At 41.3% G+C, this 23,735-nt stretch overlaps 1 protein-coding gene across 6 annotated transcripts in view; it reads right to left on the reverse strand.

The window, feature by feature from the left end:
- STK39 (serine/threonine kinase 39) overlaps positions 1-23,735 on the reverse strand; it is a 317,083-nt gene that overhangs the window by 181,087 nt on the left and 112,261 nt on the right. For all 6 annotated transcript variants that reach the window (XR_006220759.1, XM_042994630.1, XM_042994631.1 and 3 more), the window contains exons 9-10: positions 17,504-17,552; positions 17,336-17,401 (exon numbers count right to left, since the gene is read on the reverse strand). Coding sequence is in view for 5 of the 6 variants with exons in the window: in XM_042994630.1 (XP_042850564.1) it covers positions 17,336-17,401; positions 17,504-17,552 (115 nt within the window). In the remaining variant the exon portion in view is untranslated. The remainder of the gene's footprint in view (positions 1-17,335; positions 17,402-17,503; positions 17,553-23,735) is intronic.

Here is a 23,735-nt window from a genome sequence, read left to right on the forward strand (position 1 = left end):
TAGCCTCTCCTAAGAGTGGAATTTTAAACCAGTCAGTCTGGAATTTGCTGATCAGCACCAGTGAGGTAATCTGCATGACAAGAACCCCTGCCTTCCCCTAAGAGAAGGTAACCTTGCCTGAAATGATCCACTCTTTTAACCTCCTCTTCCCATCTCCTGCCTATAAAAGCCTTCCATTTTGTATAATTCATCTGGAGATGGGATACTGCCTGATTCATGAATCACTGAATAAAGCCAATTGGATCTGTAAGTTTACTCAGTTGAATTTTGTTTTCCAACACTAGCATTATGAGGATGGTAAAAATTATTAGCATATGCCTACGCTAATAATGCTAGTAAAATCAGAGCACTCTGAAGACAGATCTGCCTACTTTGAGAATGAATATAAGACCTATTAATACCAAAAAGAAGCTGTGGTTTAAGGAGATACTACAGCTCTGCCTGGCTCACAACCAGCACAACATAGACAACAGACCTCACATGCAACAACTAGGAGGGGGACACTGCTTCGGTGGAGTTCGGAGCATAGACAGGTGGGAAGGTGGCAAGACAGGTGGGAAGAGCATTGCTCAAAGGTCCATAGAAAAAAGAGAAAAGCAGTGGATGAGATACAGGCATTTTCCCTGTACCTACAGAATATAAAGCAGGACTAGTAAATCACTTTCGTAGAGTGAGCTTAACAATATGGTTTCCTTCCAAATCTGGAGACAAACCAGGTCTGTCTCAATCCCTTGAACCGTTGCCAACTGACCAGCTTATTAAAAACACAGAGTCCTGGGCCATGGCCCAGATTTACTGAATGTGAATCTTTGGTTAAGGGGCCTGGGTATCTGCACAGTAATTTTCAGAACCACTAGGTGTTAAGCTTCTACAGGGAAAGGGGACAGAAGAATATCTCTCAAGGTGGTAACTAAAAGAAAAGCAGAAGGGATCCCATGGAAATGACATCATATTATAGAAAATGTCAGCAGGAGAGGAGCTGAGTCAGAGGTCATTTATTTCCAAAAACTTTTACTTTGCTCTGTTAAAAAGAAAACCACAGGCCCAAAATGGAGTGACTTAGACCAAGTCCACACCAGGGCCTACCGCCTAACCTGGGTGCAGTTCCAACCTCCCTCGAAAATGCAGTCTTACCCAGGCAGTGGGAATTTTCCGGTCAGCACCAATGAGGTAATCTGTCACGTGGGTCCTCTCCATCCCGCAAAGGAAGATGAGGTAAGCCACCTAGGAAGACCCTCTGCCCTTCCCCCTAAGGGAAGGTGACCTTGCCTAAAACAGTCCTTTCTTTGATTTTGCCAATAACTCCTTGCCCCACCCTCTTTCCCATAAAAATCTTCCATTCATAACAACTCCTAAGCATCTCTCTACTTGCTAGATGGAAAGCTGCCTGACTCACGAATTGCTTAATAAAGCCAATTAGGTCTTCAAACGTACTCAGCTGAATTTTGGGTTTTAACAGTTCTAACAGATAAATTAATGATGTCTGTTAAAAAATACATTAAATGGGGAGCCTTTCTAATTATAACTTTAAAATCCATAAATAAATGAAGAAATCTGGAATCTTACAATGAAAACAGAAACGAATAACACAGTTCTAAATAAACTTGAGTAAATTGAGGTCCTTAAGGAAACGACTAAGCCTGTGAGTGCTGGCGGAGGAGCAAGAACAAACAGTTCTATTTGAAGAACAAGGGTTCGCTTCTGGGGCTCTGTGGAGACAGGAAGAAAGAAGGAAAGCACAAGGTGAAATCACTAACCTCAGACTTTAATTTCCTTAAGAAAATAAAAGACAATCCTCACATGACATTTAAATACTTCCTTAGGCTCACTTGTATAACACACAACTCCTTCCTTATAGAACATTTCCTGAGGCACAATGAGGGAAAGGGAAAGGCAAAAAACACACGAGTGGAATCCCTGTTATATCACAGATGCTGCATAAGGATTTGATATAAACTGTCGCATTTAAACATCACAAAAACCCTCAGCAGGTGGGAAGGTGAGGAGATGGAGTCTCAGAGACGGTGGGAGACTCACCCAAGGTTCAAAGCCAGACAAGGGGCAGTGAGGATATAATCTCAAGGTTATACTTCTTAAAAACATCCTATGTGATGATTCAGAAAAGAAGAAACAAAAAATGGGGTTCCCAACTCTAAAAGCTGTAACTGGTTAAGATCATAAAGGATCTGAACCAGGACACGAGTACATAACAAAATAAAATAAATAGGAATCAAATATAAAAAATTAAAAATAAAATTAAAAAAAAGGAAAAGCTCAGCACCCAAAATGTTGGGTGCTGTCCTTTGACTGTGACACCGGGCAGGACCAATGCCTGCCACAGCACAGACGGCTGACGTCGGACCTCCATAATGAGCGCTCGAAAACCATAAACTAAGGGATGATGAAAATGGCTGGATCGTTTCTCAGGCTGGCAGCTGGTTTATCATTTGTTCTGGACACAGAGACTGCAGTGACAGAATATTGAGCAAAAACACCTCATAACACTGCACACTTAGCCCCGTCCTCACACACTGAAAATAATTCCTTAACTAAGCACACGCTGCAGAACAGTAGGGCTCCCCATACTTTTCACCACTGATGGCTCTCTCCTAAGTACGTTTAATGGCCCTAAGAGTTCAGGAACCCAAGCTGGGACCTCCATAATAGGCTTCATATCGATCAGCTTTTAGTACATGGTTCATTCTAATCCCTCCTAAAGCTACTGAAAGTCTCAAGGTTGCAAAACTGCCAGAAGACCTGGGATGCTCTCTGCAAAACAGTTAACTGAAGATCTACAAAAAGGGAAAATAAAATAAATGTATATGGATAACATTTCAATAGCAAAAATAAATAATAATATTAAATACTGTATGCCAGGCACTGAGCTAAGAACATGCATGTGTGTGTGTGTGTGTGAGTAATACATTATTGTACAGGTGACAGACCTGAGACTCAGGCCGGGATCTGAAATACAATGCCTACCATTTTAAACATTAGTAAGCCAATATGCATCAATAATTATAAGGCATTTACTCTTCGACCAAGCAATTCTATTCCCAGGAACATACCCTAACAAAATAAGTAACACTGGATGCAACAGTGCATTGCACAATGATGTTCATCTCAGTATGGTTAATAGTGAAAAAAATTGGAAACAATCTAAATGTCCAATAAGAAAGAACTGATTAGTCATTCTTATAGAACATCATACAGTCATTAAACCTAACTTAGTAAATTTCGGTTTCTTGACACAAAAAGATGTCACAGGTGGACATGAAAACACAGGGAGAGTCACAGAACAATGAATACAGCACGGTTCCAATTTTGCTTTCTGCAGAAAGCCCTCTTTGACCTGAAAGTGAAGTCTGCTGAGGATGGAGGGGGCTGATACTTCCTATGCAGAGAGGAAAGCAGCCTGTGCAGGATCCTTGGGCAAACAGACACATGGAGAATGGGGGCGCGGGGGTGGAGAATACCGAGAGAAGTCTCAAGGATAAGGAAGGGACTAGACCAGGGCGAGCACTGGAGGCCCAATTCATGATTCACTTTTCACTCTAGAGGATCAATGAGAAGCCACTGAACCATCTGCATTTCACAGATGAGGCCAGGCAGGGTGGGGGTAGTTAGCTGATGCCCCAGGTCACTCTGAAAGCAAGTGGCAGAGCCAGGGTCTAGCTGGGGCCTGTCTGAAGCACCCACGCTTAGACTTACCTTTCAGCACAGACTTTTGTGGATCCCATCTTCCTGACCAAGATTTCCATTTCCTTTTGGGCCTTTTCCACCTCTTTCTAGGCTTCGTCTCTCACTTTCCTCTTCCTACCTCCTACCACTTTCCACAAAGTCACAGAGAAAAGCCCACCTCTCAGCACTTTGCCCTTATCCACCGAGGGAGCCCTTCCAGCCTGGATAACACAGGACCTTCCCGGTTCCTCACCAACCGAACTCATCAGCTAACAAAGTGGATGCAACACAGCCAAAACAATTTCAAATGGCCTTTTAAATTTGGATTAAAGACTGTTATTTGAATTTCTTAGCTCTATTACTATTTCATAAGTTGTACAATGACTTCTTTCCTTTCCGTACGTGAGAAAAACAATTAAAAGTTATTATATGCTCTTCTAAATGAGTATTTGAATTTGTGAGAAGTAATTTAATGGGGAGCCTAGAAAATCCTGTATCAAAGTACAACTTTAACTGAGCTCTTGAATTTTAATTTGTTTTAAAACTAATTAATTTGTTTTAAAACTAATTTGTTTTAAAACTAATTTGATGTAAAAATTTTTACAAAATACATGTATTTTACAAATTACAAAATGTATTCTGGCCTTTTTAAAAAAAACACAATAAAACAATGCATCTTTATTCTATCAATCAAATTTAATTAACATAAAACAAGCACAGCCCCCCCCCCCCAGGAACACTGTTGGTTTTTTTTTTGTTGTTGTTTTTAATGTTTATTTATTTTGGAGAGAGAGAGAACATGAGAAGTGGGGCAGAGAGAGAGAGAGAGAGAGAGAGAGAGAGAGAGAGAGAAAGACAGACAACCTGACGCAGGCTCCAGGCTCCATGCTGTCAGCACAAAGCCCAATGGGGGGCTCAAACTCACGAACTGTGAGATCATGCCCTGGGCCAAAGTCAGGAGCTCAACCAACTGAGCCACCCAGGTGCCCCTGGGAGCACTGGATTTTTAAAGCATGTGTACCATGCCCTCTGCTGGCCTCACCACACCATGAATGACCAGTGTGAGAGGGCAGGGAGGAAGGAGGATAAAACGTGTTCCTTTCCCAATATGCACAAAAGTTCCATTACTTTCTATCTCTATCACTTCCCCTTCTCCAAAATGTCATATTCACTTTAAAGATTTCAGGATCATGATCCAAATCATGATCATGATTAAGTTTAAATGGTTTCCCTTAAATGCAGGGATACGTAACAGGTAATCCAAAAGTAGTAGAGAGTACTGAAAACTAATTTAAGTCTAGTTTCAAAATATCTTCCTAATTAGACATGGCTTCCAAAGATGGGAAAACTTATGTACATCCCTGGCTGGGAAAAGAAAATGACAACATAGAACATGCTAAAGGCTAGGGACTAAACTTCTGCTGACAAATAACCCAAAGTGGAGGGTGCATAAGTGTTCAATAATAAAATCTAACCATTCCACTTCATGATAAAGTGGCAAAGGTGAGTCAAGCTAACTGGCTCATCCAAGACTCTCAGCAAGTGGGAGATGACAAAGGATGTTCCACTAAAAGCAGATAATCTCTGGGGCGCCTGGGTGGCTCAGTCGGTTAAGTGGCCGACTTAGGCTCAGGTCATGATCTCGCGGTCCGTGAGTTCGAGCCCCGTATCGGGCTCTGTGCTGACAGCTCAGAGCCTGGAGCCTGTTTCCGATTCTGTGTCTCCCTCTCTCTCTGACCCTCCCCCATTCATGCTCTGTCTCTCTCTGTCTCAAAAATAAATAAATGTTAAAAAAAAAAAAGCAGATAATCTCTGAGTCTTGATCCTAAAATACAAGAAGATAGCACCAGCTAAAAAACTTCAAAACTATTCTCCTTTAAAGCTAAAAGATTAGCTTGGCCTCCCCCTCATGCTCTCACATCAACTCCTATAAAAGCCATCATCATGACTGCAATCTTGCTTCCTGAACTTCAATTCCAGATGGACTGAGATACTGTCCTGGGTACTGGGGACACAGGAACAAAATGACACTATTCCTGCACCCCAGCAAGGTCAGTCTGGTACAGAAGGCAAATGTGTGAGGAAAGTCACAGCAAACGGCGGTAAGGGCAACCGGGGGATGATGCCCCAGGTACAGAAGCGGCACCGATTAAAAGACTGATGAAAAACATCTGGATGCTGGGGTGGGGTGGGGGGAACGGGATGAGAAAACTTCAAACAACAGGTGCTAAATTCGGAAAGATACAAATTCAGGGAGAAAGAAAGATACAAATTCAGAGGGACCAGTACATGTAACTCCACGGAAAACACATGTGGGACTTCAGGAGTGCACTGGTAGAAAAGCTGAAGCAGTATAAGTCTGTAAGGATGCGTCAAGGGTGAGGTGGCAAGTGGCCGAAGGAAAGGCTGGAGAGCTGTCCAGACACAGGGAGCCTTGTATGGTCCTCGTCCTACAAGAGAGCGGACCTCATTCCATCAGCGGCAGAAGTGGGAACTTACCCTATAATTGACAAGAGGCCATTGAATGGTTCGAAACCAGAAAGAAGGTACAATCACATTAGGGTTTTGACAAGATCAAAAAAGCATCTGTTAACTTTTTATACTTGTATTGCTGCAACTAGAGCCAAATTCCAAATTCCTTTCCATTCTTCATGGTTCATCAACTTTTTAAAAGAAATGGTATGCTAGTATTAGAGTGAGCTGTAAAGGTGAATAAAAGGCAAACCACCTTAATAGGAGTCAGTACCTCTTACATTATCAGTGATGCTCAGTGAGCCCTAGATGAGCGGGCAGTCAGGGACTTCTCTCAGCCACCATGTATGCCAATTAAGTTTCAAAGTTACCTGATGCACTCAATCTTTGGAAAAAGTTAGCAAATTTCCCAAAGGTAAAAATGAAGCACAAAATGCATGTGAACACGCAGATGTCAAAAATCTAACTGGATGTTCAGGGAAATACAAATCAAAACCACACTCAGATATCACCTCACGCCAGTCAGAGTGGCCAAAATGAAGAAATCAGGAGACTACAGATGCTGGAGAGGATGTGGAGAAACGGGAACCCTCTTGCACTGTTGGTGGGAATGCAAATTGGTGCAGCCGCTCTGGAAAGCAGTGTGGAGGTTCCTAAGAAAATTAAAAATAGACCTACCCTATGACCCAGCAATAGCACTGCTAGGAATTTATCCAAGGGATACAGGAGTACTGATGCATAGGGGCACTTGTACACCAATGTTTATAGCAGCACTCTCAACAATAGCCAAATTATGGAAAGAGCCTAAATGTCCATCAACTGATGAATGGATAAAGAAATTGTGGTTTATATACACAATGGAATACTACGTGGCAATGAGAAAAAATGAAATATGGCCTTTTGTAGCAACAAGGATGGAACTGGAGAGTGTGATGCTAAGTGAAATAAGCCATATAGAGAAAGACAGATAGCATATGGTCTCACTCTTATGTGGATCCTGAGAAACGTAACAGAAACCCATGGAGGAGGGGAAGGAAAAAAAAAAAAAAAAAGAGGTTAGAGTGGGAGAGAGCCAAAGCATAAGAGACTGTTAAAAACTGAGAACAAACTGAGGGTTGATGGGGGATGGGAGGGAGGGGAGGGTGGGTGATGGGTATTGAGGAGGGCACCTTTTGGGATGAGCACTGGGTGTTGTATGGAAACCAATTTGACAGTAAATCTCATATATTAAAAAATAAATAAAAAATTAAATTAAATTAAATTAAATTAAAAAAAAAAATCTAACTGGATGTGAAATAAGGCCACTGATTCCGTCTACTCATTTCCAGTAAAAGGAAACAATCCGTTCTCTACACACTAAAGTTGTACAAACAGTCTCTTTTACAATATTCTCAGAATGTATGTCATTATTTTTAAATTTCCAAAACTGGGTCTCCAAGATCTGTAAAAGTTTTAAAAACTCTCTTAAGCAATTGGTGTCTTTAAAAGACACCTCAATCTTAAAATACAGATGTTCCCCGTGACTGGGGCTGCCAGGGTTGGCAAAGCACAATTTCCTCCATGGATCCTATCTTCTTCTAAGTCGATGTCACCAGAAAGAGGCCACTTGCCCAAAATATATACAGTTTTTAACTCAATTTGTCAACAGAACTGAAAGTAAATTATGATGCTTTTTCCCTTTGTTCTTTCCTCTACCCTCACCTCTGCCTAATTCACCCCCAACACAAACACAACCCAAGCTCCTTACAGGCATGATGCCAAAGGAAGAAATCTATAACTGCAGGGTTTCTATAGACTAGTGAACAATTCCTGACTACAGGTTCCTAAATGAGCTATTCTGATAGCACCCCCTAGTGACCAAAAGCGCTTTTCTGAGCAAATGAACTCTACATTCTGAACTAAAATGCATTTAAAATGTAAAAATAATGCAGATATTAATGAGTTTACACTCTCAGGGATATCTGTCTCAGTTATGGACCCAGTTAAGACAATAATTTTAACCTCTCTGGACAACTTTTCTCAGTATTAAAGTAGGAAAAATAACATCCTCAACCACCACAGTCCTCCTCCCTTTGAGGACGTGAGCTCCTCAGTAAGATATACTACCAATATGTCTGGTTGTTTTTTAAACAAGGGGAAAAGAACCGAAAGTAATAAGAGAACATGCACCATCAGGCCGACCTGAATCAAGAGGAGTATTTTCTGTTAAATCCAAAATACATGATGATAGTTATAGAGGTCTGTTCATTTCTCCTTCACAGTTACCGTATGCTTTGCATACGGAACTCCTTGTTCCCTCTATTTATCTGGCTTTAAGGAGAACTGCAGGAACCAAGGAACTTTCTAGAAACAGTTTGCAACTACCCAGAACTGTACTAAGTTAAACTGTAAAATACTGGAAGATCTTAATCCTGTGGTCAAAATTGAAATTTTTTGACCACAATTTGACACGAATTACGTAAAATACAAAAGTTAGGTTACTTTGATCTGTTAATAGAAATGTAATTTTAAATGAAAATGGTAATAAGAAGTATTTAAACCTTCGCCCTTCAACCCCCGTCCAGTAAAACAAAAAACAAAAAACAAAACAAAACAAAACACTCCAATTGACTAAGGTGCCTGGAACTCATGGCTCGGTAGGTACCTAACATCCTTTGATTCTTCTACTCCAAGTCTGAGACCTTCAACAAAACCAAAAACTTTTGCTCAGTTTGCCTGCAACAGCCACACAGAACTAAAGCCCTTCACTGCCCTCTACTGGAAAGACTTGGAACAAAATTAAAATCCATCCATCAAGCGTTTGAAATCACCTTACAGTATTTATTCTCTGGTTTCTTGATAATATATAACCTTCAATATCTTATGAATTAGCTATAATATTCCAGGAGATTAAAAAAAGCAATTTTGTAGAAACTCAGAATCATTCTCCCTCTTTACTGACGAAAAGAAGAGTCTAAATGGTAGCAAACTGGGAAGCTGGCTGGCTTTGGACTGCCACTGTATGACAACTCAGTCAAGGTCCAATCTGGGTCTTAATTTTCAGGTCTACACACTGAACGATCACAAACCAGGCGATATTTATGCTCTTTTACACTCATACTTCAACATATGTATACTCTTTTTCAACCACTCTTAATCACCTATCTGTCCTGTCACTCAGGACTTCACTGGTTACTACAAGGCGTCAGTGATTGACATAAATGTAAGCCAAGTGCCTAGCGTGGTGCATGAAGGTACACAATATGTATGGATTCCTCGCTCTCCTCTCCCCATGTTCCTGCATCCACCAGCTCCACAACCTTTCTCACTCTGGCAGTGCATATTCCACGCCCACATCCTAAGGCATCTATTCTCTGCTACTCTTTGAGTACGTCTTGTGCTGCCTACACCGTGTTCCCCACTGAAAGGGGAGTTTCACTGCCTGGGCTGTGTCCTTTATCTACTTGCACCTCAGTGCCCATTACTGGTAGCATGGTTGTAACGGCAGCAGCCATTACAGCAGCTGCAGAAATGACAACAGCAGCAGTGGTACCCGCAGTACGGCAATGAAAAATGTTACAAAAACAATAATGACATTATAATAATACAACTGTAATAATAAAGCAATATGTGTGATTATAATAATAAAACTCACTATGATTATAACTAGTGCCATTTATTATTTTGTGCCAACCAACCCCTGTGTCACATGCTTCCTACGCCGTACCTGAAAAACACACGTAGGTATCGTTACTTTCATTACTTTCCCCATTTCATGAATGAGAAGCTGAGCTTCTGGCAGGCTGTGACAACTGTTGATGCTATCAAACTCCCACTAGCCAACTCTCTTTCCTTCAGAATCTCCAAAGCCCACTTAGCACCTTACTCCCCCCACATCTGCTGAAACCCTGGCAAGCTTCAGAGTCCTACAATGATGTTTACAGCATCTCTTGGTGCCCAAGAATGGCATGTGTTACATTGTTACATGGAAGACTACCTGCTGGGGAGAATGACAAAGGCACCTCCCCTTTTCCTACTTAGACCCTCTCACACTGCCCACCTTCTCCATCTATGTTTCCTTTCTACCCTCTCCCTTCTCTTCTTCCTTCTGAGGTATGACTTGGTGGAAAGAGCACAGAACCAGAAATAAGAACTGCCTCTAATTAGCCGTGTGACTTCGGACAAGTCAGTTCACCTCTCACACTTTCAACTGCAAAGTGTAACGATAATAGCTGCCCAACCTGTTTTCAGGCATGGTTGTTTAGAATACATAAGGAAGCATACGCAGAAGTGATCTAAAAGCTGTGAATGAGTATCAGCTGTGTGTATTTGATTCTCAATATTCTTTGGTCTTCTCACACATACACACACACACACACACACACACACGCACGCACAAACGCACACAGTGCTTCTTTCTCATGGTAGAGAGGATTGGCTGCAGTAAATTTGCTGGCTTTTGCCCACTGCCAGCACCTCGCTGGGGCAGAAAAGAAAACATGAAGATGTGAATAGGCAACAGCAATGAAATAATGGTTGTTGTCCTTCTCCTTCTTTCTTTACTTTTCCATGGGCTTCTTCTCCATCCCATCCAGACCAACAGCAAAAGAAACAACCTTCATCACCCACTTCACCTGCCCAACTCCAGGACTCCCCTTGCTCCCTATTTCACTGCCTACTTCTAAATTTTCCACCTATGTAGCCACAATTATCATTCCTTATTTACAAGATAGTCACGGCAGCCTGTGTTGGACTGAGCACTCACGACGTGTCAAACACAGTGCTAGGCATCCTGCACAGATCGTCTCTCATCGTCACGGCAACACACAGTAAGTGTCCTTGGCTCCATTTGACACACTGGGCTCAGAGAGATGAGCCAGCTCACCCAGTGAAGGACAAAGATCCACCTACTGCTGCTTCTAGACCAGACACCATTCCTACTCCCTAGCTAAATCTAAACATCACACTCTAGTCAAGTGTTCCTCATGCAAAACATTGGTTAGAAATCACAGGGAATTCTTACCATTAATATCCTATGAATGTACAACCACAGTGGCATAAAGCATAAAGGTTTCCTTGAAAAAAGGCTAAGGACCCTGTACAGTAAGTACATTCACTTTACCTTTTAATGTTTAATATAATGAAAAAAATGTTATTTCTCCTACTAAGAAGTGATTGTGTTTATTACGGTGAAGAAGCTGGCAGGCACCACCTTAAATGTGTGACCAAAGTTAACATCACCAGTAAAGGAATAAACCAGCATAAACCGGCATCATGTGACTCTCAACGTGCTATGCTGAGAAGAACACAGCATCATTCCAAGGTATTTCTGGAAAAAAATGCATAAACTGAATGTAATCACAAAGAAACAGCAGAAAAAAACCCAACTGAGTGCCATTCTACCCAATAAATGGCCTGTATTTTTCAAAAGTGTGACTGTCAGTAAGAGAAAAGTAAAGTGTATTCCAGATGAAAGGAGACAAAGGTAGACAACAACTATATGATTCTGGACTGGACCCTGGGCCAGATACATGGCCAGTGGCAAAACTGGCAAAATCTGTGTAAGATCTGAACATTAAGTAATAGCACTGTGTCAATGTTAACTTCCTGATTTTGATAATTATACCGTTCGGTAAGAGAATGCCCTTGTTTTGAGGGAATGTTCACTAAAGTAATATTTAAAGATAAAGGGCATGATGTCTATAACTCTGAAATGTTTCAAAAGAGAGAGAGAAAATACAGAAATTTTTTGTGCTATTTTTGTAAATTTTTGTAAGCCCAAAGTTATTTCAAAATGACAAGTAAAACCAGAAAGGACAAATCATGAACACACATTAAGTATTAAATAAGTATGAACTGTAACAATTCCTACCCATTTATTTCTAAGCACATGGGAGGATCAGATGAAGTCAACTCCCCGGGTCCTTAATACAAAGCCAAACTTACAGCCTGATACAAGAAATTCTGGGACCCACAAATACCACACTACTTTTTTCAATCCATAATTGTTCCATCCAAATGCAGCAGTGATACATGTCTTTCCTTCTGACAGCGACTAATCATTTGTAACTTCTCAATTTCAAAATTGAGAAAATTCCAATAAAAACCCTCCAGTGATTCCTCTTCCCATGAAAACACGGCAACTGCCACAGAAACAACAGTGTGTGGCGATTCCCCGACTTCATCCCTTCTCTGGCCAATATGCTTTCTGGTTAAGCAGTTGGCATTTAGTTATCTGTAGAGCTACTAACTCTTTGCCCCTCTCCTGCCATCAGTGGGTTTTAGCTACAGAAGGTGTGAGTCAGTGTTCGCATCACTAACATAAAGCAGAGACACAAACCAACTCTGACACTTAGATGGTCCTACAGAAAATGCACACATCCCTAAGCATCAGATTCATTTCTGGCAGAAGGATGTACACTCTTCCCCACACAGTGGAACACCTCACGTTCAAGCATTCAACCCCTAAAGATGGCTGGAGACAAGCCCCTAAAAAATCACATGAGAAAGAGTTAACGGCTATGAGGCCTTTTCTTCTCATGCACAAGGATAGGTGAAGAGTTGAAAAGAAATTATAGGTGTACTTACTAACCTTGTTCTCATGGGTCATTATTAGTACATTCTCATTTAGAATTCACAGACTATCTTGTGGTCCAGGAACCCCAAATCTCTCATTACCCTTCACCACATGCCTGAAGTCAGACAGAATTTCCATTTCAGAGAAAAATTAGGGTAAACAAAAATCAAGATGATCCCTAAGCAACACTGTCTGTCAGCAAAAAAGAGCCCCAAATGGACCAAATACTATGCCTCCAGGATAAAAACAAATATCCCTAATTTCAGCAATGACCACACACACACACACATAATCATTTTATGTCACTAAATTACCAGGAAAGCCACACTGATTTTTTTTTTTTTTCTTTCTGATTTAGAGGAATCACTCAGGATGAAGACAAGATCACCTACCCATGGCCCCCAACTAATGCTTCACATTCTGGCCAAACGTGAATGTGATAGGCCTCTACCTCTCTAGTGCCAAAGGACAGCGCTGGTGGGCTCTGTGAGAACAGCTACAACTGGCCCCTTTCTCTTTTAAATATGAGAACTATTCATGTTTAAAAAAAACACATATTTAAAAATATCTCTTAATTTTTGTTACTATTAGGGAGGAGAAGCAGAAACTGTTGTTTATGATAACAAATTTCAAATCAACACAGGTTGCCTCAATGTCCAGAGCTTGGTCAACAGGCCCAGTTTCCATGTAAACACTGGTAATATCAATGGATTCTCTGTTTCTATTTTTAAAAAAATTAACATTTATTTATTTTTGAGAGAGAGACAGAGAGAGAGAGAGACAGAGAGACACAGCACGAGTGGGGGAGGGGCAGAGAGAGAAAGAGACACAGAATCCGAAGCAGGCTCCAGGCTCCGAGCTGTCAGCACAGAGCCCGACGCGGGGCTCAAACTCACAAACTGTGAGATCGTGACCTGAGCCAAAGGCAGATGCTCAACCGACTGAGCCACCCAGGCTCCCCATGTTTTTTCTATTCTTTAAACAACAAATTGAGGAGACAAAAATCAAAGGACCAACAGCAACAAGTAGCCTCTGAGGAACAAATCTACACCAGGAAACTAGAACATGATCAACCAGGAAAATAAGCAGCTGAGTGAATGTCAATAAAGAGAAGTCCAAAAATGGATGACACAACACTAAAAACTCTCCCATACCAACTTTTACACTGGATAAACACTATAAGAACCTAAGACAAGCAAAGACATCCTACAACAAAGGTTTTCAATGCTCATGGTGATTAAAATAATATTTACTTCCAAGTGGCCAAGGCTGCAGGATAAGTTTCAAATAAGGAACAGCATAGTCGCTTACCAACATCATGCACACCAAGGAGAGAAGGAGGTTTGTCTGCTATTAACGGGAATCCTAGGAACAAGTGTATGTCAAGCATTTTAGGTGAATAAAAAAAAATGGCCTTTCCTTGGTACACTCAAGCATATGTGTTCACTGAGTTAGCAAACATTTGTGGGCACTTGATATGAGCAAGACACGCACTGTGATCGATGTTCTGGTCAGCATACCTGCCATAGAGCCTATGGGCAAGGAGAGGAGTGTAGCTAATAACCAAGATGCAATTTAAAATGAGAATTAATAGGGGTGCCTGGGTGGCTTAGTCGGTTAAGTAACCAACTCTTGATTTCAGTTCAGGTCATGATCTCACACTTTGTGAGATCAAGCCCCACATCAGGATCTGTGCTGACAGCTTGGAGTCTGCTTAGTATTCTCTCTCTCCCTCTCTCTCTGCCTGCATGCGCACTCTCTCTTTCTCTCTCCCTCTCTCTCAAAATGGATAAATAAACTTTAAAATGAGAATTGTAACATGAAAACAGCAGACTTGATGAAGCTAGAGAGCAAGAATAACATTACTATGGGCCACTCTTTTTTTTTTTTTTAATTTTTTTAATGTTTATTTATTTTTGAGAGAGACAGACAGACAGACAGACACAGACAGAGTGTGAGCTGGGAAAGGGTCAGAGAGGGGGAGACACAGAATCCGAAGCAGGCTCCAGGCTCTGGGCTGTCAGCACAGAGCCTGACGTGGGGCCTGGACTCACAAGCTGTGAGATCATGACACAAGCCAAAGTCGGACACCCAACGGACCGAGCCACCCAGGCGCCCCACACTCTCTTTTCTATATGATGTTTAAAGAACTAACATATTCTCCCTTTACACTTCTCTGACTCCAAGATGGGCAGCCACTTTCCACCTGAAGGGATGGATGACAAAACAAGCCTGAGATTTAAGTCTAAAACCCAGAAATAAGTAAACGGCAGAAGACATGCTTGAAATATCACAGGTCCCCAAACTCTAGCTGCTTACTGTTTACGATACATGCAAAATGGGATGTGGAATGCAAAGAACACTAACATGTAATAGATAACTTAAATATTTTTTTAAAAGAAAGAAAATAAAGCCAGAGCCTGGAGAGTTTCTTCACTTTTCCAAAATGACAGACTCTCAAAGGAAAGCATATGTTAGTGAGGAAAGTAGACAGAGTGAGAACTACAGGTGGTTGACTTGAGCTGGAGTTTAGAATGTGAGGCTGGATGTTGAAAGGGTGCCATGAATTCGGGGCTAAGGAGGTTGGCCTTTATTTGATAGGAACTTTGTTTTTCATTTATTTGCTCTTGGAGTTGTCTTTAGTTTTGGGAACCACTTTTAAGCAATTAGGTGATACGATCAGGAAGTTAATCCTGTGGTAACGTCTAAGAAGGAATAGAAAGGAGGAAGACAGGGAGGACAGGGAAAAGGTAGGTCTCAAACACAAAAATAATCCCAGTGTCCTGAGGTTGGGTAACTCAGACAGAAACACAGAACACAAGAAGATTAGGTTTGGGAGGGGAGGAAAACCACTGTACCTGAGAGGCTGGCAGGCCACCTGACAGGGAGGGACTGGGGGGTGCGAAGCTAAATAAAGCTCTGGAGAGAAAATACACCTGGCAAACTCCCTCTTGAGGGAACAGCTACAGGATGAGACCAGAAAAAAACAGTGAAACAAGCAGAGACCAACAAAAATGTTCTCTGAGGACCTCACAAATGGAACAAGCCAATGGCTCCCTAACAGTGTTTTTCAACTCAACACTTTAGATGCCTGATCAAAAGCCTCATGCTGGGACCACCTAGGTGGCTCAGTCGGTTACTCTGCCCCTCCCATGCTCATGTGTGTGCACGTGTGCATGGCCTCTCTCTCTCAAAACGAATAAATAAACTTAAAAAAATTTTTTTAAAAAAGCCCCATGCTAAGATCCCACACCCCAGAGAGAATCCTGCTGGCCCCAGGGAGGTAGTCGCACACCTACACAGAGTGGGTCGTTTCTTTTTTATTTTTTTAAATTTATTTTAGAGAGAGAGAGAGCATGCGAGCAGAGGAGGGGGGTGGCGGGGGAGGGAGGGAGGGAGGGAGGGAGGGAGAGAGGGAGAGAGAGAGAGAGAGAGAGAGAGAGAGAGAGAGAGAGAATCCCAAGCAGACTCCATGCTTGGCATGGAGCCTGATGGGGGGCTTGAGTCCACGACCCTGGGATCATGACCTGAGCCAAAATCAAGAGACAGTAGCTCAACCAACTGAGCTACCCAGGCACCCCCCGCTCCTTTTTTTTTTTTTTTCTTTCCCAGAGTGGGTCATTTCTTAAAATCTATTTTTAAATCTGTTTCAAATAATTTTAAGGCATCCGCTAAATGTACTTCTTACTGAGCCTTTAGGAAAGGCAACGTCTGGAATGCAACATTCAGAGTTACTTCACCGAGGCATGATGAGATGCAATCTCGAACGCATATTTCTCTGCCAGTTTTATTTCAGAGCATATACCTCAGATTCATATCGGCTTTCCCTATAACTATTAACCATAAAAGGAGGGGGAGGAACCTTCCTTTCTAAATCTGTGATTACAGAAATAATTTAAATTATAAATATCTAACATAATTTTAAAACCAAATTAAACCAAACCAGAGGTTAAATTTTGTTAGGTTTCATACCATAACGAAATCGGTAATTACAAAAAAAATAAAACTCTGGATAAATACGTAAATAAATACACTCACACATACACACCATTTTAAAAATCTAAAACCAAGAATGGAAACTTTTGCAGGTAATCATTAACATAATTCAGTTAACATCAGGTAAACTACAAGAGGGGCCAGGGTCTTTGATGAGGAAAGAACCAATATTCCAGATACTCAAGATAACCATTAAATTTGTAAATAAAATCGGATTAAAAATAAGATAACCATTGAAAACAGATTTTGATTTTCGTTTTCATCATTTCAAACTTCTTCAAAATGACTGCCCCCTCTTCTATAAAATCCAAAAGAAAGATATTCAAGGATCTTTCACCTCTCCAATGTTCATACCTCATCACAATCCCCTCCCCTCCGACCTTCTTTAAGCAAAGCTGAAAAATGGAAAGTACGAAATCATTCAAGTTTCACACTGTTTCCACAAATGCATTCACAACAAGCCAGAGATAGCCAAAAGGCAAAATGCAGCTATATGAGGAATTGCTAATCAGATAGCCTCTAAATAACACATCCTGAGTATGTGGCAATGTTTTTCTTATTTGTCTGTGGGCTCCCTATCCCCGGGTGGGGAGGAGCCCATGCTGGGTCACAAAGACTATTGATGCTTACCTTTTTGGCTCTTTGGGCTATGTCTGGTGTTCTTGTAAGCAGCTTTTCAATCAGGTACTCTCTGTTCTGCAAAATAAATATTCCCAACAGTTTAACACCAAATATCACACATAGAAATTCATAGTGATTTCAAAATAGCAGATTTACGTGGGGTTTTAAGCATGTTACCTTGGCTTTCTGGAAGAATTTGCATTTTAAAAGTTCTGCTGCTGTGGGCCTGAAAGATCAATAATAAATTAAAGTTGAAACAATGACCACTCAATAAATACACTGCCGTGATGAAACAACTGAATCCCAGAATGTTTCTGGAAAACCAGTTTCAGGAATAGCAAAACCAGAAAACAAATTAATCATAAGCTGGCACCAAATCAAACAGTGCCGATTTTCCAGTTCTTTCCACTCTACTGAAAAACACATAAATTGCTGTAAGTTAAATATTTAGGGCACGATCAATTTTCCATCCTTCATCCTTACACTTCAACTAAGTGAATTCAGTGTTTCTTAAAGGTGGCAGACTGACACATCTGTGAGCTAAGTTCCTGTATTTATTAAAAAGCCGTGCAAGCTGCAATATGATCCTGTCAAAGAAACTATAGTCTACAGTGTCCTAGGATTTCCCAAGAGCAGCAGTTACCACAAGGGGCCCGCAACATGTGGACAAGCTCTCTCTGCCCACCAAGTGCAGTGCACACGCCCTAGTGGCTCTGGGGGGTAAGGTAAATGTGAGGGTGAGTCATAAAATGCAAATTCATTTAAAAGCAATACTGGATTGGTCTGGCTCCTCATGGTGTCATTTAACTTGCTTCTCTATCCTGTACTTCCTATAAACTAAAAGTTAAATCTAAAAACTTGACTATATTGCATCAAGCATTTAGGGGAAGCATCCTTCATAGATGACACCATGCACTTCTCCCCACGGCACATCAGAGGTACCTGATGTTAGATTAACTCAATGGGAGTGATGCTAAGTTGAACCAACGAACCCCGGGCCTGAGACCTCTCCATTGTCAAGGTATGTTTTCACCAGGGCAATTGGCAAGCATTCTGTTGGGTAATACTTCGTTTGGCATTGTAGGAATTTTCCGTTCCCCTAACAATTTTAGCATCTTTGTCTTAAATGATTATTTCCTAACAGGCGGTAGAATGCTGATTTCCTACTTCTATCATTCCTTCTACCTTTACTAAATGGCATTCTTCCATAAAGAATAGCTTTCTTCCAAAATAGTTCCTTCTAAAACAAGCAGCCAAGCAGACAGAATCAGATGAATCCAGAGTATAAGACAATCAGCCAGACAACCAGCCTGATCTCTTCAAAAAGTCAGCGTCATAAGCGGAAAAGGAGAGAAGGGAGGGGACTGTTCCACATTAAAAGGGACTTAAAGAAACAAAACCAAATGCCACAGGAGACCCTTGCCTAAATCCTGTGTTTGAAGGGGAAGGGAGAGAAACAACAAAAGACATTTGGAAATAATTAGAGACTATGTGAATAGGCTAGATCATTAAGATGATTTTAGGGAATTATCGGTCATTTTCTTGTGTGTGGAAAAGTATTGTGGCTATGAGGGAACACATTTTTATTTGCAGGGAATGCAAGCTGAACTATTAAAGTCTGTTACTCACTTTCAAACTGTTCAGCAAATAAAATGTAGATAAATACATACATCAGATACAGAAAATATTCGTGACTACTGCTTCCAGGTGGTGTTATAGAAGCAAACACTGTACTATTTTTTTTCACCTTTTTTTGTGTATTTAAAATTTTTCATAAAAAAAAAAAAAAAACCGGGGAGGTGAGAGGGAAGCGTTACTGAATATTATGAGGTATTCATTCAGGCCATGATTACCGAAGGTACAAATAGTACTGTGTTGAGAAGGGTGCAAGTTTAAAAGGAGTCCTCTTGGGGCGCCTGGGTGGCTTGGTCGGTTAAGCGTCCGACTTCGGCTCAGGTCATGATCTCACGGTCCGTGAGTTCGAGCCCCACGTCAGGCTCTGTGCTGACAGCTCAGAACCTGGAGCCTGTTTCAGATTCTGTGTCTCCCTCTCTCTGACCCTCCCCCATTCATGCTCTGTCTCTCTCGGTCTCAAAAATAAATAAACGTTAAAAATAAATAAAATAAAATTAAATTAAATTAAAATAAAATAAAATAAAATAAAATAAAATAAAATAAAATAAAATAAAATAAAATAAAATAAAATAAAATAGAGTCCTCATGGGGCGCCTGGGTGGCTCAGTCAGTTAAGCATCCGACTTCTGCTCAGGTCATTGATCTCACAGCTGTGAGTTTGAGCCCCACATCGGGCTCTGTGCTGACAGCTCAGAGCCTGGAAGCTGCTTCAGATTCTGCGTCTCCCTCTCTCTCTGCCCCTCCCTTGCTCACGTTCTGTCTCTCAAAAATAAATAAACATTAAAAAAATTTTTTTAAGGAGTCCGCATACTTGAAAAGATCGGAAACCACTGCTTGGGAACCAGGAAGCTCCATTAAAACGTTTCCAGGGACTGAACCAAAGGATACGTAAGACTTAGGGAACATTTTTAAGTGCATCGCTCTAGAAACTACGTAAGTCTACAGGGGCCATAAACTGCATTTCTTTGCAGAGCAATTTTCTATTTAAATTGTTATTGCTCTTTCCCTCAGCCTCAAGTGGAACACTGGTTAGAAGTGCCTGACAAAGAACCCCCGAATCACCACATCCACTGCAATACACAGCTGTTAATTGGTAATTGCTTTGAGTAAATAAAGGTCTAAACAACAGGTGGGCCATGACTGACGGTCTGTGTGCCACATCCCCTCAGCGAGCTTATCCAGATTCATGAGTCCGTACCTTGTTAAACAGGCAGCAGAACTAAAAATGATACCGCTATTTTACGTGATTTAACCGTGGCTGTTATTTTAACGTGCACTCTTACTGATCATCGGCGAGGTGTCTGGCCTCCAGCTACTCCAATTCCTCTTTCAACCTCCCTGTAAATATTTATTAAGCACCTACTACTTGTCAGGCGTCGCACTAGGTGCTAGGCATGCCGCAGTGAATACGACAGACGCAAATACTACCTTCAGCAACTTAATAATCTAGCAGATAAGAAATAGCGAGTGCGGTGAGGCTGTAAGAGGGACGTCAGAGCGTGGAAGCGCTACAGCACAGCTGTGGCGGGAGGGGAGGGCTGCACAGAAAACCTAAAGACGACCGCTACACACAGCGCGGAGACTTGGTGTTGTGTTTGGCACCTCGTAACATGAAATAAAATCTTAAAAACCAAGGGGTGTACAAAATAAGTTAGACTGAACTTTTTTAAGGAACCCAGGAAAAGCAAGATGATCAAGAGACTCCAGGTCACCGATTTGGTCGAAAACTCTCATCGCCTTTGTTCAGTTCAGTTACCACAGCCCCCCAGCCAGTCTCTCCGCTACTTCTCTCTTCTTCGTTCTGGCCCAGCACCCACCCTGCTCCAGAGGTGGCTTCTGTAAAAACCCAATTCTTATCCATCCTCACGGACTTCAGTGGGCTGAGAGGTGCTGGCTCCCTCCATCTTCATTTCCCACCGCACCCCACGTGAACTCTGTCCTCCGGCTACACGGATGTTCCCACCCTGCTCCCACTCTGCTCTTTCATGACAAAGCACACGCTGCTTTTCTGGCTCCAAAATTTTTTGTAACCAACTGGCACAGCCTTGCTCATCAGTCAAGAACCAGTTTAAATGTCACCATCTTCAGAGATACTTTTATCAGCTCCTACAAGTACATATCCATTGCTCCCTACTCAGTGCTCACACACCAATCTACCCACACACTCCTATTCTGTAATTACCTGTTCCTAGGTCTTCCCGCCTCCACCCCACTAGGTTATAAGCCCTTTCAGACAAAGGACCACCTGGTATTCATTTTTTATATCCCCAATGCCCAGCACAGACCAGAAAACTGCCATAGCTCAATTCTATAACATAATCAAATACAAGGTAGAAGTGATGCTACTAGACAGTCAGAGAAACTACAACTTCTAAAGCCAAATTTAGTCAACACTGAATTCTAAGCATCTGTTCAATAGAGTAGGGAACAGGAGAATGATGTAATGAAAACGAGACTCATGCTAACAAACAACGAAACAAACAAAAACAGAAAGGGGTAAGTCCATGCACAGCGGAGGTCCAAAAGTGGAGAGCCACATGCCCCCCCTTGCTCCTCTGCACCTTGCCTCCTCCTTCCACAAACTAAGGGTGAGGTGTAGGACCAATGTAGAGAGAAGGCTAGGAAATGCCAGACATGCCTGGAGATACACGCCTGGGAAAATACCTTCCCTTCCCCAGCAAGGTCATTTCTATGGTGACCAAAACTGTAAAGGGGAAAAGCGTGCCACAAAGAAAACTTCTTTCTCTGCACTCTCCATTCTTAGCCTTCATCAGTAAATACACTCAATCACATAAGAAATGAGAAATGGTTTAAAGGAGCCATATTCTTCTTTGTACAGGCTTAGGATTTATGTTAATAGGTCATATGGGTCACACAAAATAATAGGTCTACTCCATACAGAGAAGAACTAAATTGCAGGTTCTTTATGTGCTCAAAATAACTCAAGTGTCTATAGCTTGGGGGTTAGAATCATACAAGTGCCAAGCTATCTCCATAAGAAAGTATGGGAAAACAGAACTGGAAAGAACGAGAAAATGAGGGAGGAAGAAAGTGATAGAAGGTACAAGAGAAGGTAAGGTGCATGCTGCCCATCTGACTTTAGGTTTTTTTGTGTTTTGTTTGCTTTTGTGTTTGTTTTAGTTTTATGCTATAGCAACCACCAGTACAGGATTAATATGGAACCATCAGTGCTGCCTGCCTCTTAGCTGAGTACCACATAAGAAAAAGAATTCTGCAAGCATGTTATATCTGACATGGCTGCTAACAATTTTCAAATAATACAACATAATATAAATACAGATACTGTTTTATGAGGAAAGCTAAAATGTTATACCAGCAACCCAAATAATGGTACAGGCTGTGAATGATGATTTAATTTTAAATCCTTAAAAACAATGCAGTAGTCTGCAAGTACCAACATTCTCAGGAGAAAATATCTTAAAGGATTCAGTTAATACATATGGATGAACAAAAGTCCACTGAGACTTAAAATAATTTTCAAAGGATTCAGGATGAACATGATATAGTTTAAGTAGTTCTAACAATGTGCATTATAATTGCTAACATCTCATTGACCTCAGGCAGAGCTGTATCTCTCAGTCTCCCCTCCCCCACAAAAGAAATATTCAAGTTTTATTCACTTCTAATGAAATTATCTATGTGACATCCACCCTCTTGTTGCTCAAAGAAAATACTGGTTCTTTTTATAGTTGCCATCCATATGAAGTATGTAATCTACAAGATTAAGGCTCATTTTTTAAGAAATAGCAAAATGTTGTGCTATGCAAATATAAGCACCTCTTAGTCTATGCCAATGCAGAGCATGGACTTGGATGAGGCAAATAGCTCCAACACCCCAGCTCTCTTTTATTAGGAAAGTTCCATGAGCTCTCAAGGTTGGCCAAAAATGCAGCTCATTCTCAGCTAGCCTGAGGGCTCCTACATGGGACTGAATCTGTCCTGGTCACTGTTCCCCTGTGATAGGTTTCTGTCTGTTGCCAAAAAGGTACTCAGCATGGGGCGCCTGGGTGGTTCAGTAGGATAAGTATACAACTCTAGGTTTCAGCCCTGGTCATGATCTCACGGTTCCTGCGTTTTGAGCCCCACATCAAGGTCTGAGCTGACAGTGAGGAACCTGCTTGGGATTCCCTGTCTTCCTCTCTCCCTCTCTGTCCCTACCCCACCCGTGCACGTGTGCATGTGCACTCTCTCTCTCTCTCCCCCCACTACCATTCTCCCTCTCAAAATAAATAAAAACTTTAAAAAAAAAAAAAGTAACTCAACAAGACCAGGGTTTTGGTACCTATCAACTGCTTTTAAATTATAAGTAGATGACTATATGCAGAATCAATAAAAATTATCAAAAATCTTGCATTTACTCCTCAACCCACTTGAATCTGGTTTGTTTCTAAAACACTCGTCAGTGAGTCCAAATCATTCCCAAATTGCAAGCTCCCAGTTGTCTCCAGTTGCTCAAGAAATATCAAATATGTAATATAGACCCAACACTGGGGACACAAAGACATAAAGATGAATGACACTTCTAAAAAACTTACAAACCTATGAGGAAATTGGATGTGTAAGTCAATAAATTTATATAATGTGGTAAGTATACAAGAGACGTATCTCTAACATACTGCAGGAAAACTAAGAGTTGTAATAATTCCACTCGGTTTGGAAGAAAACAGCAAATGGTGAACGGCAATCCCAATTTCCTGAATACTTAGGAACCCCTAGGTACTGTGTTACCTCTTTAAGTGAATTATCATATTCC

Source organism: Panthera tigris, chromosome C1 (genome assembly GCF_018350195.1).
Source record: "Panthera tigris isolate Pti1 chromosome C1, P.tigris_Pti1_mat1.1, whole genome shotgun sequence".
NCBI classification, from domain to species: Eukaryota; Metazoa; Chordata; class Mammalia; order Carnivora; family Felidae; genus Panthera; species Panthera tigris.